The sequence below is a fragment of the Callospermophilus lateralis genome, chromosome 18 (genome assembly GCF_048772815.1).
Source record: "Callospermophilus lateralis isolate mCalLat2 chromosome 18, mCalLat2.hap1, whole genome shotgun sequence".
NCBI classification, from domain to species: Eukaryota; Metazoa; Chordata; class Mammalia; order Rodentia; family Sciuridae; genus Callospermophilus; species Callospermophilus lateralis.
Window position 1 is genome coordinate 36724988 of NC_135322.1, and position 18491 is coordinate 36743478.

General features: G+C 39.4%; 1 protein-coding gene across 2 annotated transcripts in view; it reads right to left on the reverse strand.

Annotated features, from left to right (window-relative positions):
* Nucleotides 1–2481: 2481 nt before the first annotated feature.
* Nucleotides 2482–18491, reverse strand: part of Tox3 (TOX high mobility group box family member 3) — a 103355-nt gene continuing 87345 nt past the window's right edge. For both annotated transcript variants that reach the window (XM_076839171.2, XM_076839170.2), the window contains exons 4-7: nucleotides 14919–15188; nucleotides 10364–10591; nucleotides 8542–8622; nucleotides 2482–3234 (exon numbers count right to left, since the gene is read on the reverse strand). In XM_076839171.2, coding sequence (XP_076695286.1) covers nucleotides 2482–3234; nucleotides 8542–8622; nucleotides 10364–10591; nucleotides 14919–15188 — 1332 coding nt within the window. The remainder of the gene's footprint in view (nucleotides 3235–8541; nucleotides 8623–10363; nucleotides 10592–14918; nucleotides 15189–18491) is intronic.

Here is an 18491-nt window from a genome sequence, read left to right on the forward strand (position 1 = left end):
TGTGATAAAACCTAAGATTTATAAAATCATTTAATAGATGTTACAACACCTGCCTCTAACTGCAAACAGTTGAAAACAGACTTCACTTGCAATTAAGTCTTATCACTAGTGACATTTTTTTCCAAGCAATACTTCATGGGTTTTCAAAATGACAATTATAGAACTAATACACAATTACTGTCACATGTAGTTTAGCAATTAATTTTGAAGACATTTGTCTAAAGGTTTCACAACAGAATATAAAATGGTTCTTATTGTTATGTAATGTTAGTTTCAATTCACAGAAAATCTTTTACCATCAGCTCTGCTTCTGATGGGTCTGATGTATTTCTTTGTGGAATAGAAAGCCCCCTTGTAGATGTGATTAGGCGTCTTCCTAAGACTGTTTGAACACGGATACCTGTCAACTAATACATCTTATGAAAGGCTTCAATTTAGACATAAATTTTTCTACGGCAAGAAATCTATAAATTTATAATTAGAATCTCTTGCTGTTCAATATTTGTACATAATACAGAGTACGCAAGGATTATGAAATATTGAAAGCTGAATTCATTATTCATAACCCACAACATACAGTAAATATTCTTTGAAATACAACAACTTTGAGGAATCCATATTCTATTATTTTTGAATGTCTTGCACACAGTATCGCTGGACAGCACCAGACACACACACCCTCATTTTTCCAGATTAGGATTCTGGTCAGGGTTGACACTTGCTGTTTTTAATTTTCATTTTATCATAAGCAGTTTAAGACTGTTGCCAGTGGTAATTTGCAATTTTTATCAAGACCTCTTCATTATAGCTTCTGACAGGACAGATGCTGTAATTAATCATGCAAGACAACTGGGGATAGTGGTCACACGGCTCTCAAAGAGAAGCCACCATAGAGCAAAAAAGAGGGGGAAGAAATGGGCACTGAAATAATTATTTTGGCTTTAAAATTAGCATTCACCATCCATTTTAATAGCAATAACCATGCCGTGCCAGATAGTTGTGGCCCCCAAAGAGAAGATGATTGCTTTTCTCTATTTACCTTGTACCTGCATCTTAACAAAAAGAATATTATAAAGATATTTCCAGTACTTTTTAAGGACTCCGGTTTTAGCCTCATCAATCAGAATTCTTAGCCACGAATATCACGTTTCCAAATGAAAATGAAACGACGAAGCTGGGGTGCAAACTAATGGGCACGTGCCCTATTTCCCCATTTTATATGTATTCAAGGAAACGAAAGTGAAATTTGACATAGCATTTTATTTGAAAAGTGAACAGTTTCCTCGTTGTTGCATCAAAATACAGTCCACAGTTTTTACTGAAATGTGTTTATTCTATAGCAAGATAAAAGCATTTTGTTTCAGTTTAAGCAAAATACAAACAACTTAATCGCTGCTATCATAACTCATAAAAAAGTATAAAACAGCATAAAAACACAATAAGCAACGTAGCAATGAATGGTTTATGTCACCAGTGTTTACGTTAAAGCCTCATTTAGGAAAACTTTACAACACATGATATGAAAACTTACAACTTTGAAAGAAAATATTTACATTGATTATTCAGATGTAGTGTGCCTTTTAAATATTCTACCGGTATTACATCATAATAAAAACTCTTGCTTTTTTCTTTTTAAATCTTAACTTTTGTAATAACTGTTTTCATTTAAGTGAATTTCCCTTTTAAAAATACAGTGTTTTTATTTTTCGAAACTTGTCACTCAAAACACGGAATATAGTATTCACATTTCTTTTCTTCTAATTGCAATGAATAGGATGGGCTAACGGTGGTCATAGATATTGTTACAACATATACTGTGGCTTGATTTGGAGAAGTCCTGGATAAAAAGTGGAAATGAGTCAATAATTGAATTTAATCACTTGCATTTTTTTTTTCTGGAGAGATTTAGGAAAAAAAATAAGAGCTTTGGCAAAAGTCTGTGATTTACATTATTATTATTTTTTTTCATGACAAAAAAAATGCCATCAACGATTTACATCATACAAATGTTTGTATGAAACTGGATCTTCATATTTCAGGTAGTTACAACTGTGCTTTTTATTTTTATTTTATTTTATTTTTAGGGCTTCGGAAGTTCAAACAGCCTGGAAGTGTGGTTAACTCACTTCTGGAGAAATAAGGCCATTTTCTATGACTCAGAGAGGCCAGTTATAGTCATCAGTAATGTCCCAGGATTCATTAAACGGTTTGATTCACATATTGTAGGTATAGCCTGAATAAATAAAAAAAGGCATCACATAAAAGAGCACAGCTTTCCTTGTTTAAAAACGAAGTGATTGATAGTCAGCTAAGAGGTGGTACCCAGCTACACTGTAGTTCTTATTGCCTATCTAATAGACGCTTGAGAGGACCGTTTGATCTGTTAACATTTCTGCATAACCAACACCAGCTTACACGTTCCAGCCCCATGTGCCTTCCCCTCCTGTGTCGCTCTCCTGGCACGCAAATCCACCTGCATCTTCAGAAAATACTGACCTGTGACAATACTTGAGTCTGTGTCTGAGACTGGATTTGCGACTGGTGCTGCTGAGAGGCCGGCTGGGGGCTCCCGATGGCAGGGATAGGGGATGTGATCTGAGAGGTGACAGGAGAGTGCTGCCGGGGAGAAGGCTGAGACTGGTGCTGCATGTGTTGCAGCTGCTGCAGCTGGATGTGCTGCTGCAGCTGCTGCTGCAGCTGCTGTTGGTTGATTTGCTGCTGGAGATGCTGCTGCTGCTGCTGCTGCTGCAGGTGCTGCTGCATGTGGTGCTGAAAATGCTGCTGCTGCATCTGCTGCTGGATCTGCTGATGCATTTGGTGCTGCTGGAGTTGCTGCTGCTGCATCTGTTGCATCTGTTGTTGCTGCTGCTGCTGTTGTTGCTGCTGCAATTGCATCTGATGCTGTTGGGTTTGCACCGAAGGGCTCACTTGGGTGGAGGTTGCTGAGCCAACCATGGTGGTCCCCATGGAGCTTATCAGCGGAGCACCAATGTTCGAGGGCATGTTGGCCGCGATGGTGACCGATGTGACAATCTGATTCATGGGGAGTCTCATGGTTAAGGGTTTGGGAGCGATTGACCTAGGGAGCGACTGTGAGAGAGTCTGAGGTGAGGCTGGTACCGTTCCGTGTTGAGCCAGCGGAGTATTGAGAAGGAGGGAGGAAGTCAGATTGGTTGACGCCAGGGTCTGCTGAACAGAACGAATGGTCTGGGCTTCTGCTGACTCAGCGGCAGCCTGAATTTGGGGGAAGAAAATTCCAGATTGTTATGATCTACAAGTATGTAGAGTACCTACATATTTTTAAGCAATATAAATTGACTTCAATGACAGCCACCATTATTCATGCCTTCCTATCTCCATGGCCTTTGTCATGTGACTATTTAGCTCCTCTGGGACACACTCAAATTCTCTACCCTCGAGTCAAAGCTGCCCTTGTGCCTTTGCTTTGGTCACTAGAATGGAATCAAAGAGAAACTATCCAATATCCACACTAAGGCTCAAGACCGTGCACCCTTCCACTCACTCTCTTGCAACCTATCAGCACCACGTGCAGGCCAGACACATGACCCAAATGCTCCCCTCAAGAGCCCACTCACTGCCAGCCAGCCAACTACAGGCATGCAAGTGACTCCAGCCACCTCCCCAACAACCTGTGAGCTGACCCCAGATAGAGGAGCGGGGCTGGATCTGAAGAACCAACCAGCTAACTGGCTTACTCAGAGATAAGTGCTTCTTTTATAAATCACTGTGCTTTGTGGTTGGTAGTTACACAACACTACTGCGTAACAAAAGATGACTGGTACAGGCTTTTAAAAATACTAACTCTTCAGCATTTAAGCCCATACTAACCTCGCCACTGAGGTACCACACATTGAAAAACAATGAAGCGCAGACTGCCTGGGTTCAAATCCAGCTCTGCTACTGAACAATTTTGTATCTTTGGGCCATTTAATTCATCCACCTGTTCTTGAGTTTCCTTATCCATATGCGAATTAAATGAGCTTATGTGTTAAGCATCAGTGCTTGGCCCTTGAGAAGCACTTGATAAATGTTATATGTATTTTCATCAGTTAACAACTACTACTACCAGGAAACTACCACTACTAGAAAGCTTCAAAACCCTGTGTTTTCATAATTATTAATGCCAGTGCTCACTTGACTATAAGAAAACATAATTAGTTTACTCTGAGATACTAAACTGAAGTACTTTACAACTTTAGAAATGTTTTCGGTTTACCAACTGTGATTTTGGGGGTATTGAGGATTGAACGCAAGTGTGCTTCGACACTGAACCATATCCCCAACCTTTTCTGATTTTGTTTTGAGACAGATCTGGCTAAGTTGCTTACGTCCTTGCCAAGTTGCTGAGGCTGACTTTGAATTCCTGCTTTAGTCTCCTGAGATTACAGACATGTGCCACCATGCCTGGCTAGCCATAGTGAAGATCTCCAGAATTTATCAAAGGATAAGAGAAGAATGTTCAACCTTCCCATGCCTGAACAATCTCTTAATGACACATGAAAAATCTGTGGTCCAACATGGAAACCTATTCTGTGCTAAAAATACATTAATTACTTCCACAAGGGTAAATTATTTTACAAATGCAATAGTGATTGGAATACTATTCTCTTTCTTCTTTTGTTCCATAAAATTAGAGGTGTCTTTTGAGAAGAAAGGAGCAGGGGGCACTTTGGAGACATCAAGTGGCCTCTAGTGATTTAAAGTACTTATAGCTTTTATGACTCCAATTATAAAACCCTGCTATTAGAAGAAACCTCAGTCACCTTACAAGGAGTCCCCCAAGTAGACAAAGTCATTTCTGAGGGCTTCTGATTGTGAACACAAAATTGTCACTGTAAAGTACCATCCCTCTGTGAACAACTCTCTGCCTTATGAAAACCAGAATGACTACCTGCTAGTAGATGGTCCAATTTTGAAGACTTAGGATAAGATAATGGCTATAAATATTCAAAATTGTCTTAAAACTCATGATATGACCCACAAAGTATATGCAATTTTGTACGTATAAATATGTATATATAGATCATATATACTCTAATGTTGGAAAATCACCAAGGTAGTCTCAAGGAAGAAACCACAGGAAAGTCTACATGGGCAATTGCATCATTATGCTTTTAACAGGGGCCATCTTGATGGTAAGTGGAGCTGGGTGGGTGATTGTAGAGTTCCTGTCTTGCCATGTTTACCCTCCTATGGTTTAATAGTAAGCTTCTCTTAATTTCCTGGAAGATGAAAAGTGACGGTGGGGTCACTACTTAAGAAAGGAAATCCTAGGCTCTTGCACACAGAGGTGTCCAGTATATGGGAATATGATGCACCCCCTATGTTATCTGTAACCATGAGGATGAGATCTTGCTCGAGGTTATTTCACCCCTTGGATAAGTAGTCTGTCTAAGACACGGAAATCTCAATTAGCTCCCCTTACATCGTGGCTCTTATATTTGAGAACTAAAATCATATGTGTCCAATTTCTTGTCTCCTTGATTCTTTTAATTATTCTACTAGGATTTGCTTTTCAGTCTTCACCAGCATGGAGGCAACATGCTGGACAGCCTGCAATGGGTCCTCCTCTCTTTAAATTATGGGTTCCAAATCAGCCAGTTCTGGTGGTGGTCTAATCATCACTCTGTGCAATTAGAAGCTGCCTCCTCTGAGATCACGGTATTGGCAGCTATTTCACACTTTGGGTTCAGGAGGAAATTATTTAAGCTTATACTTCAAGGAGTACTTAGGCCTCTGAGTATAGATTTAGGATCCTCCCAAATAGCATCTACTGAGTTAAAAAATGAAACAGTACTTTAAGGTTTACTCTTTTAAAAATTCTGTCCCATTGGGTTTTGGGGGGTCATTGAAGTCCATCAGGAAATACCCCTGGATCCTGATCTTAATCCAATTATTACTTTTTTAAAAATTTGTTTTAATTAGTTACACATGATAGCAGCATGCTACAATGTATCACTTTTAAGTTACGCCTTCTAAGTTCATCAGAGACTTGATGAGCCCAGCCATGGTGGTTGCTATCTGAGAAACTGGTTCTTGGCTTCAATCCTTGTATGGTCCATTATTCATGCTTTAATGCACAAAGATCACTTGTACTTGCTTCTGGGTAAATGAATGAATAAATGATCTACTGAAGAAGTATGGCTCTTCCCTGCACTCCCATCTCATTAGCCACCTCTACCTCCAGTGTGAACACCTGTAGCTCACAGAGTTTTCTAGCAGTGTGCAAATCTGAGTATAGAATCAGTATATTTCCCAGCATGTGTCTTCCAGAGTCTCAGAAAAGGGTTTTGCTATTGACTCAATAAATGTTTCCTCTTTCTAACAAAGTGGGATGTGTCCTGAGAGCTATCAACAAAGGCAGGAGGACCCCTGTGGATCCGATTCCAAGCAGCTGCCAGGGGCAAATCTTTTTTTTTTTTTTAAATATATTTTTAGTTGTAGATGGACTTTATTTATTTATTTACTTACTTATTTACTTATTTATTATGTTATGTGGTGCAGAGGAGGGAACCCAGTGGCTCACACATACAAGGCAAGCGCTCCACCACTGAACTACAACTCCAGCCTGGCAAATCTCCCCCCAACCCTGGGAATTTTAATTTTATTTATTTATTTGTTTTTAATTTTGATTGATTTTTTAAAAAATAAATGACAGCAGAATGCATTACAATTATTACACATATAAAGCACACTTTTTCATATCTGTGTATATAAAGTATGTTCACACCAATCTGTATCTTCATACATGTACTTTGGATAATGATGTCCATCACATTCCACCACCCTTGCTCACCCCTTACCCCCGCTCCCGCCCAGCAAATCTCAGTGTAAAGAAAAAAACTCAGGTGAAAAAGAGAGAAAGGCAGTAAACTCTTTCACTTTAGCTCCAAAGTCCTCTGTTGTTTCTGAGACAACACTGACAATGAAATGGCATCTTGACTTCCCAGAAGAATTATATCCACAGCAAAAACATTAGTTCAAACTATCCTCTCCAAAGCCCATCTAAATTCTAGGCAAAGACAACGTAATTAAATATTAAAATGATACAAACAGCTCAGGGCTGGGGGCATAGCTCAGTGGTAGAGCATTTACTTAGCATGCATGAGGTCCTGGGTTCAATCCCCAGCACGGCAAAATAATAAATAAATAAATAAATAAATAAACAGCATAGCTCATACTCCTTTTGGATCAAGGTAACAATCAACTAGAGTGGCATTTGCCATTTATAGTCTAAGTGTAATACACATGCTTTGTCTTAGTACTTGGAACATTTTTTTTTATTTATTTTAATAATCATGAGGTTTATTTGTTTATATCATTTGGAATAGTTTTGTCAAAAATAGACCATTTTATACTCATACAAAAATGATGGGACTGCAAAGTGGTGCAACCACTCTGGAAAGCAGTATGAAAATTCCTCAAAAGACTTGGAATGAAACCGCCATTTGACTAGTTATCCCACTCCTCAGTATATATCCAAAGGACTTAAAATCAGCACACTACAGTGACACAGCCATATCAGTGTCTATAGCAGCTCAATTCACAATAGCCAACCATCTAGGATGGTTCCATAGATGCCCTTCAACAGATGAATGGATAAAGAAAATGTGGTACATATACACAATGGAATATTACTCAGCCATAAAGACGAATGAAATTATGGCATTTGCTGGTAAATGGATGGAACTGGAGAGTTACCATGCTAAATAAAATAAGCCAATCCCCCCAAACCAAAGTCAAATGTTCTCTCTCATATGCAGATGCTAACTCAAAATAGGTGGGGTGGAGGTGGGGGTTCATGGGATTGGGCAAGGCAAAGTGGGGGGATGGGAGAGGGGGATGAAAATGAGAAGATAGTAGAATGAATCGGACATAACTTTCCTATGTTCATATATGAATACAGGACCAGTTTAACTACACATCATGTACAACAGAAGAATGGGAAGTTACATTCCACGTACATATGATGTGAAAATACATTCTACTGTCATGCATAACTAAAAAGAACAAATAAAAAAATATTAAAAATGCACCATTGTGGGTTGGGGATGTAGCTCAGTTGGTAGAGTGCTTCCCTCACATGCACAAGGCCCTGGGTTCCATCCCCAGCACCACAAAAAGAAAAAAAAAAAAAAAAAGGCACCATTGCCTAAGAGGATAATGTAACTACTGAAGAATTTATGATATGGTCTTCCAAAATGCCTGACAGAATCACCTCCCAGTTTTCAATCGAGGACATTAAGACAGATTCCAATCCCCGACACAAGGAAAGAGTAAAAGGCTATTGAAGATTTGTATTTGGGTAGCCACGTACACCTGCATACTGCTCTGTGAACCTTCTAGCGACATTTCCGACTCGGCAGCCTACATGAGGTCCTGCTGCTCCTGCCCCTCATTCAGCTGATCTCTGATGGGATGAAGCTTGAGATGCTCAGATACTTCTCATCAGCTCTCCGGGGTGTCACACCTGTGTTTCTGAGGCCGGAGGGCTGCTTCCCACCCTGAACGCAGGCTTACCTTAGAAACGAGGCTGGCCCTGTATGCAGCCAAGGCCTTCAGGTACTCCTTTTTGGCAGCTTCTGTTTTCCTTTTATATACCTATTAAAAGACAACAGTGAGCACGGCCTTTAGCTCATAGACTCTCAGCTATTAAAATAACAGCCGCGCAAATCAGGTGGCATAAACATCACTCACCTACAAAGTTTGGTCTCCTCACCCTTTGATTTTTAAATGTTACCCACAAGCACGTGGATATTAAAAACACACCAAACCCTATCCTCAGCACTGCAGCACAACCGGGATGTTTATTCTAAGAATGAGGGAAAAGATCTGCGGTTGCCACAGAGAGATGCCTCCAGAGCTGAAGGCCTCATGCTAAGGCAGCAAATAACCAGCTTTGCCACAAATAGCTTAAATTCTAGTAAATAACGAGCTTCTCTCCCTGTCTTCTTGCCCTTGCATGTTTTAACTGTATCAAATCAGAGTATTAAAAACAAACAACAGCTAGGCAGGCAGGGTGGCACAAGCCTGTAACCTCAGACGCTTAGGAGGCTGAGGCAGGAGGATCACGAGTTCAAAGCCAGCCTCAGGAAGTTAGTGAGGCACTAAAGAACTCAGTGAGACCTTGTACTTAAATAAAATACAAAAAAGGGCAGGGGTGTGGCTTCATGGTTCAGTGTCCCAGGGTTCAATCCCCAGTACCACAAACAAATAAACGGTAGAATTTGTGAAGAACAAAGAGAAGAGATGGAGACCTTTCAAACTTGATTTCTTTGGAAGAGGAAAAACAACAATAAAAAATTAAGCCCTAAATAATAAAAGGTGGGAGATTTCCATTAGTGAAATCCATGAATTACATAATTAAATCCCAGTATATCAAGTATGATTTGGGCTTCCTTTTCTGAAATTGTCTGATGGCTAGGTGGTAGACCAAAACCAACTATTTTTCTTCCCAGAGCATGAAAGTTTGGTTTGCCAGTTCCTTAGAACTCCACTCAGGGGACAGAAAATCAGTCCTCTGTACAGGTGATAAGCTCATGGCAAACAAACAGGGAATTTCAATACTTGCACCCTCTCAATGAACCAGCCACCGGAAATGAGTTCATAATTCCTTAAAAAAAAAAAAAAAAATCCCAAGTTTTCCACTCTTCATTCCTGAAACAATTATTCTATTTTATCACTAATAAGGTCTATTCTTCTGTGACTATATAAAAGTTGACTCCTATTCATGGTAATTGGGAGGACCAGCCCCCAAGGAACCCATTCTTCTCTTCATTCGTGTGGAGTCATTTTGAGGGGAAGGAGAGGAGGCTAGGCCCCTAAGAAAGTATCTCCCACCAGCATGGCTAATCTCTGAATACCTCTCACACTGCCTAGCTTTAAAATGAACTTGGAATAAAATTTCAAATGCCCAGTGACAATAATGAGACATGCAGAGGCAGCTTCAAAGTTTGGAAACCCACCAGGATAGCACAAGGGTTCAGAAAGATGATCAATGGGAAGGCAAGCAGGATGGACCTAATCCCTTTGTAGGGCCCTTTTTGAACAAAGGGGGGAAAAAAAATTCCACATTATTTAAAATGAAAAGATTATCATCAAAAGTTGATGCTTGCAGGCTACTGCCTGGATTTCTTCCAACCCTCCTGTGACCGGATTCTGAACATGCACCCTTAAAACTGACTGAGAAATCGATGTAACTAGAGAGTTGCTTGGATTTATATGCATGTGTTTTAATGCCATAGCTTAGAAAGGCTTTCATAAGAAGCAATCATATTAATGGAATGGATGCACTCAGAGAATACATGAGGAATATTCTGGTAACTTCAGATCTTTGCCTCACCTGCTTCTGCTCTTCTCCAAGACTGTCCCACATAGACGCGACAATTTTTGAGACCTCTCCGAAGGTTGCATTGGGGTTTTGACCTTTAATTGCAGCCTGTGTGTCTCTGAAAAACAGGGCATATGCTGATACTGGCTTCTGCGGCTCATTGGGATCTTTCTTTTTCTTTTTCTTTGGAGTCTTGGGCTTCTTGCCAGAATCTGGAGCGGCTCTTTTCTCTCCAATGGCCTGCAAAGCGGGAAGAAAATTCACTGCCTAGAATGTACTTGCAGAGAATACAGCGAGACTTGCTCAGATCCACAATTGTTCTTTGAAGGTTTTGTTAAGCATCATCAACAGATGAATCACCACCAAAAGCGGGGGAGGGGCGAATTTGCTTAGAGTTAACTGGACAGCAGAGATTAGCATTTAGAACACTGATTAATGAGACCCAGAAGTATCTTCAATACATTCACAGCATATGCTCTAAATAGCAATTATGAGCAATGAAAAACAGAACACTATTCCAAGCAATGCTATAGGTGTATGCTTATGCACACACAAGCAAAATATTTTACACTTTCAGGGATTTTAGCAGTAAAACCTAACAACATCCTGGATGTCGATCACATTCAGGTATTTTAAACGAGGTCCCTTGCCACAATCATATGCCATATGTATGATCGGTCTTAATTGATTTTTTTTTAAGCCTGATTTTTTTTTTTTTAATTTTTCCAGAATGTTACTTTGCTAATGAGTCTCTGGAAACTCAAAAGAGAAAGAAGCTGTAATCACTACCCTGGCACAGTAAAGGAAAGGTCATTTTTATTTTCTAAAATAACAATAACTTTCTAAAAGACAGGATAACAAGAAATGTAAAAATGTCAAAATCACTTTAACTGGAGATAAAAAAAAGAAATTAATATTCTCCATAAAATTAAAAAACTTATAAAAGAACCACAGTTGATGTTTAGAATCACCAAGAATAACTAGAGGACTAATAAGAAGATATTTATTATATGTGGTAAGTAACTTGATCCACAAGTAAATTGCCAAAAAGACTCACAGGTAATGATTCACATTATGAATTCTGAAGTTAAAGACCATGGAAATGATACAGTATACATCCATAGACTCCACCTCCCTCCCCCGACAATTTACAAACTACTAAGCTTCATATTCACTTTTTACCATCTATTTTTATTGATCATATGAGATATTTGTCAGAGAAGCAAAGGAAATGATTTATCAACCTTGGGTTTTTTCTTCCCCTTGATTACAGTACAATTATGTTGAAAACAATTTTTGGTTAATTTCATCAAGAATCCTGAAGTGTTTGACAAATTCTGTTTTAAAAGCCAGCCTTGGGCAAGATCAGCTGAGATAGATTCAAGTTACTAACAGATTGACTTTTAATGGCCTTGAATCCTAATTCAAATATTCCTAGAGTATTATTACTTTCTGAATGAGGGTCATTTGAAACTTAATCCAATTATTAAAATTCTTAGAGAGGAAACTGATAAGTAGATTTTTTGAGAGCTCTGAACCTTCAAAAGTTAAGAAACCACTGGCCACCCTTCTAGATTTGTGCCATTGGAGTAATAACACCCACCCCAGTTGACAGGTAGTTAATTAAAATGCATCAGAGGGTGTTAAATCTTATCTCACCTCCCCTTCAAGATGCCATTTTTCATAACTCATACAATTCAATAAATCTGTAGACCCCATTCATTGTCTTTTTTTCTAAACTCTCAAGAGTGAGTGAGACTTGTTTAATTCCACTCAAAGGAACCCATATCCTTCAACTACAGCTTGAATTGGAGCCAAGTTCTCCTTCAATGAAAACATTACTGTAGCAACAAGAAAAACAAAATATAGATCCGCTCATATTTTTCTAATTGAGTCAAACAACTATATTCTTTTTCTGGAAGAAAATTTGGTACCGTTTGTGCCAAAAGTAAGTACCCTGACCAATGAGACAATTTATAGTGCAGTTTTCTGTTTTGTTTTGTTTTGTTTTTTTCCCAAACAAGAGAAGTTCAATTTTATTCTCTTTAAAACAAGGTATAAATGTCGACAACCTCTGATGCTTCTCTTGTAAAACTGTAACTTGCCTTAGCTATTATTACCTTTTTAAGAATAAACCAGAAATGAAATAGTCCCACTGTTTAAATAAACTTTCAGAATTAATTTTCCTGGAGAAACTTTTGTGTAGTTGAATTTAAAGGGCTGGGAAGGCTGAAAAAATGGCTTTACCCCCAAAGAGACATAATTAACCATCATTTTAATCCTCCTTTCTCAACTGTTATTTAAAAGGGAACAAATTGGAAACCCAGATGCTTTCACATAAAACTGAGTCCCTTACTTAAAATAGAGCAAGATAGGAGTGATGTGGAAGGTTCTCCTTAGATGTGATGATTTCAGTTTGGTACAAAGGTAAGTCTGATCAGTGGACATGGGCATTCAGTGCAAGGACTCCACCTTGATGTGTAATGACCAGCTGTCACCAAGCTGTGTCTTATGTCCCTTGAGTTTCTTTATTTATCACTTCACCACAGTGAAGTCCTTGTGAGTGTGAGTATTACCAACCCTGCATCTGCCCAACCCTGAGCTCAATGGAGAGCTAATTTGAGACCAAACCCTTCATCCTGAAGTCCCTTTGGTTTCTGTGCCCCCCCCCCTCTCTCTCGAAGTGCTGGGAGTCAAACTCAGAGCCACCCATGTGCCAGTCAAGCACTGTACCACTGAGCCACCTCCAGTCCTCGCCATCAATCTCAATCTTCTCCAGCTCTTTTACTTCCATTTACTACTTAAAATAAATGATGCTTTCAAAGTTCTGGCCTTGACTTGCTCCTTACCCTTTTTAGGAAATCCTGATTACTTCCATGTCCTCACATCTATGGGCTGATGGTTCCCCAATCTATAGTTCCAGATCCAATGAAGTGAGCTCTGGACTCAATGTAAGCACCTAAATTCAACCATTACATGCCAAACTCATCCTGCCCCTGGGGGTGGGGACACTTCTCTTTCTAGGTGGATCCTATCATTTACAGGTAGTCATGTGGTCTCTCAAACTAAAACTCAATTCATCTCGTCTTCAAATTCTAGGGGATCACTGTATCTTAATGAATCTCTGTTAAATGTCTCATTAATTGGGCACCTTCTGCCCAATCTGCTCTTTGATGAAAGAAAACAAACCAACAAAAATCTTCTAATGGATTTTCTTTTCTCTGATTCCTCCCTTTGTAATGCATTCTATCTGTAGCCAAAAATTACCCTCTTAAAGCATCAATTTGCTTAGGCCATTCCTCTGTGCAAATAATTAATCAGCTCTCAGCCACCACATTTACCATTTACGCCATTTCTTTCTTCTGTTTCTCCCCTCCCCGACATCAAAGTTCATGATACTAATAAATTCACATGTACTTTCCTTTGCTTCTCACTGTTCCTGCTACCAGAATGCTGGCCTCTTTCTTCTGCCTCACAAACTTTTATGCATCCTCTTAGACTTCATTCAAATACAACCTTCTCAATAAAGGCTTCCTCAAATCACTCTCCCAAGCAGAATCGATTATAATCCCAGCACACCAGATACATCAATTATACCCTTAATCGCATCTGGAGTTAGTTTTAAACATTGCTATTCCTCCTCAGTGGGGAGTCCCTTGGGCAGTAATTCTCTTATAAATCTTTTTATCAAGTAAAATGAACCAAGTAAAATGTCAAGTACAGAGTAGGTGTACAACCCAGAATTCATAAAAAAAAGTAAAGAGTAGCTGTGTTTTATTACAGTATTCTTTATATTGAAGTTATTCGTACTAGCCAGGTATGGTAGGTAGCACATTCCTGTAATTCCACCGACTCAAGAGGCTGAGGCAGGAAGAACACATGTTAGAGGCCAGCCTTGTCAACAACTTACCAAGACCCTCAGCAAATTAATGAGACCCTGTCTCAAAATAAAGATCAGGACTGGTGTTGTAGGTCAGTGGTAAAATGCACCTGGGTTCAATCCCCAGTACCAAAAAAAAAAAAAAAAAAAAGGTATTCATTCCAGGCATTTTAAAAAGTCATAAGTGCAATCAATATATGTACTTAAAAAAAATATGCTTCCCATGATAAAAATAAAGATGTGAATGACCAGAATTTACTAAGAGATAAACATCACTGAAGATGCAAAGCTGTCAAAAGTGGCAGAGGCACAGCCAAAGAACTGGATGAAACTTGTCCCTTGGAACCCTCAGTGAAAACCAGAGCTTCCCATTTTTGCAAAATCTAGAATTTCTAGAAGTTTCTGGAAAAGGAGTACAGATCCTCCCTTTTGCAGATTATGAAAATTAAGTTTACAAGGGTTAAATGAACTTGTCCCAGGGCTTACAACTCAGAGAAACCAGATCTCCCAATTTTCAGTCCACACCCTTTCTAGTGAAAATAAATAAGAGGGGAGAAAATATTCAACTAGCATAAACTTAAATGTGACTCCAAATCCATGAGGAAACAAGGGTTAGACCAGGAATGAATTCACAGCCAGAGGTAGGGGGCAAGCTGCATTCTCTGGGGGTTGACAGCTCTAACTTACTCTGCTGGCTTCCTCCGCATCCTCCTCGTTGATGGAGCTGGAAGGCGAGGGCGTGGCCGATTTGCTTGCTGGAGGTGAAGGAGATGTATGGGGCATGCTGGCTCCTCCCAAATTCAAGCCCAGCTGGGCACTGAGCTGGGACTGGTTGATGGTGGTGAGCTGGGCAGGAGGCATGATCCCCGATCGCGCAGCATCCGTCATGTGGACGATGGACCTCATGATCAGGGAGGGGTCCTGGCGGTACTGAGAGACTTGTGTGTGGCTCTGATCCTACAACAGCAATGGCAAGGGCGGAAAAAAGCTTTTAGTTTCCCCAAATATCCACAAACACATAAAGTTATCAGCTTCTTGGACCCAACCTGTTGCAATTTTGACAGGTTGGACGATTGCAGGATGATATTCTGTATGAATTAAGTAAATAGAAAGACTCCTGCCAGGTCATCGTAAGCTCAGGAGCACAAAACCCAAATACCCCAAATATCCAGCGCAGGCTGTTTGACTGCACACTGTCTTGGGATGACTTTTTTTTTTTTTTGAAAGACTATCAGTAAAAGGAAAGATGAAATTCTTGCTGGTCAAGGAGGGAAAGGCAGAAACAGGGACCCAGCCCTGCTGGGCTCACCAACTGGTGCACACAGCACGGTTCCATTTCTCTCCACTCAGTTCTGTGAGTCAAGGAGAGTCGGTCCTTCAAGGAACACCGGGACACACAGAGAGGAAACACAGAGCTTTGCTTTCACAGAACAACACGTGTCTGCTGCAGGGCATCCTGTCTTTGCAACCCCCTCGGTGAGCCAAAGGGGCATTCGATGCTGGGTACATGTCAATGGCATCTGGAAGTCATTTCATGTCTTTCGGATCAGATACCGTTTTTTTTTTTTTTTTTTTTTTTTTACACTTAAACCTACTTTGTTTTCTTTTGTTCAATGCCACCATGATTTAATGTGCTAATGGATTTTTTTTTTTTTTTTTTAATGTGGAAAGAGAAGGTAGAGATCATCAGAATTTAGTTTTCTCTGAAAGTGGTGTCGGTGACTTCAAAAGTAGCCTTCTCTGTTCTGGGGAGTTGTACAAAAGACTTTAGAGTTATTATTGCTTCTTTTTCTCTCTTGTCTTTTTTAATTCCAACGAATCAAAAAATGAAGACATGCTTTTCGAATGACTTCAAGACTTGTCATTTAGAGTGAGTCTGTGATTTCACCGAAACCAAATTTTCTTGACTCTCGGTGACCCAGAATCTAATTTTATACACAAGCCTATGAATTCTTAACAGTCCCTCTTTCAAGTCCTTCTGAAAAGGCTTATTTTTACTCTTTAAAGAAGCAGAATAAATTGTTAAAAACTAAATTTCTTCATGTTAAACATACAAATGCTACTAAATAAGAAGCAGTAGCAAAGGGCTACTTGAATTATGTTCTACTGTACTACAAAGTGTTATGAAGCTTTTAAAAATAATGAATTAGATTTATGCATATTGACCTAGGGCAGACTTTCTCAGTCTTAGCTCCATTCACATTTTGGATCAGATAATTTTAATTTTTGTTGTGGGGCTCGTGCTGTGCATTGGGTGCTTCAGCAGCATCCTCAGCCTCTACCCTCTAGATGCTCAGAGAAGCCTCCTTCCCCACATATGTATGATAATAAGCATCTCTAGACAATGCCTTCTGGAAAGCGAAAATCATTCCCAGTTGACAAACCACTGACCTAGAGTGACATTCAAGATGTCCAAACAAAAGGACAAGTTGTAAAAAAAATTGTAGAACACAGTCCCTATTTTTGTTAAGCAAAAACAAACAGACAAAGGCCAAACATGGCAATTCAAGCCTGTAATCCAAGCAGCTCAGGAGGCTGAGGCAGGAAGATGCTAAATTCAAAGCCAGCCTCAGCAATTAAGCGAAGTCCTAGGCAACTTAATATCTCAAAATTTAAAAATAAATAAATAAAAAGGGCCAGGGATGTATCTCAGTGGGGTTTAATACCTGGTACCAAAAAACAAACAAAGAAGAAAGAGGAAGTTACAACAGTTACATTAGGTCACATTCCCGGGTAGGACTAGGGGAATGAAGAGGAGAGGCTCAACTTTTCCCCTCTACCTGCGTACACTGTTTTGACAAACTTATCACCAAAACACAAAATGAAACAAAGAAACACTAAAATACTTGAGTCATGAAAAGCTAAACAGAAGATAACACAAGTGGTTAAAATGGTCTAGCAAATTGTTAGTTTAATATTAAATATATAAATTTTCAATCTCCTAATAATTGCAGAATTATTAAAATTAGTCTGATCCTGAAGAAAATGTCACACGTAACCCATCAACACCACTCTTTCCTCTCTCACAACATTCTCTTCCATTGATCCTAAAATAGGACGACATTCCATCAGTAGGTGACCTTCTGCAGGCTTCTGTCCTAAAAGTGGATTTGATGTAAACACTTTATCTTATTTATTTATTTATTTGATTGGCATTCTGACCAAAAAAATGAACCCATTTCTTCTAAACTTTGAGCTCTCTGTCCAGTCTTCCATGTTTTTTTGAGGCTCAATCATTATTCACTTATTATTCAATTCCACCCCCCAATAACAGGCAATTAAGTTACCTATGTTACCCTTAAATTTACTCCCATACACACTTTAATAGAATATTTTCAAAGTCTTTTCAGACTTATTGAAATCTGGATGTTTTTAATCAACAAGCAATGTCCAGAGTACATTTAAATTGTTTTAATTCTGACTGTATAATAATAAATTAGTTAACTAGCATGACCATGAACTTTGCTAATCAGATTTATGCAGCTTTTTCATTAACAGAGGAGTTACTTTGCTGTCTTTGCTCCAATGCCTGTGAAAATCAGCACAGAAAGATGCTGCATAGACTCACCCACAACGACAGCATTTTAGACAGATCTCCTAATGGAACAGAAGACCAAAAACATTCCTTCTTCCTGGCCTGCCAACCCTCCCTGAATTCCACCGGCCATATATGCCTGTATATGAGCGGGCTGCTTGGGAAGCCCTGCTGATGGGCAGCTGTGATTCAATGTACTATTAAGGAACATTACTAGGTGTTGGCTCTGTGCCAGAGGTGCTGCTAAACTTGCCATGTATTTTCTAATTTAATCCTTTAGAAAGTCTTGATACTATTACTATACCAATTCTTTGTCATCAAGTGAGCAGTGACACTTGCTTCTTGGAAACACTATTCTCCAGAGGAGTTGCAGTGCCTCAAAGGTAGCAGTTACCTGCAGAGAAGGGAATGGCCCTTGGGGTCTCCACCACCATCAAAGATGCTGGCTGCATCCTCATCTTGCACAGGGCAGGACGCTCTAGAATATTTTCCAGTAACCTCTACCTCACATCATCAACGCATCAAAATGTGCTAGCATTTACCACGGCTCACAGTTATCCACTAATAACTTCCCATGCTTGAGGATTATAGTATAAGAAGATTAATGGTCAAAGTGTCTCTTTAGAAATTCAAGCTCCTTTAGGGTCACCAATTATTAACAACCGCTTAAGGGAACTTGATTCCCCAAAGGCGCCAATCATTTTCCATACCAAAATAAAAAAAAG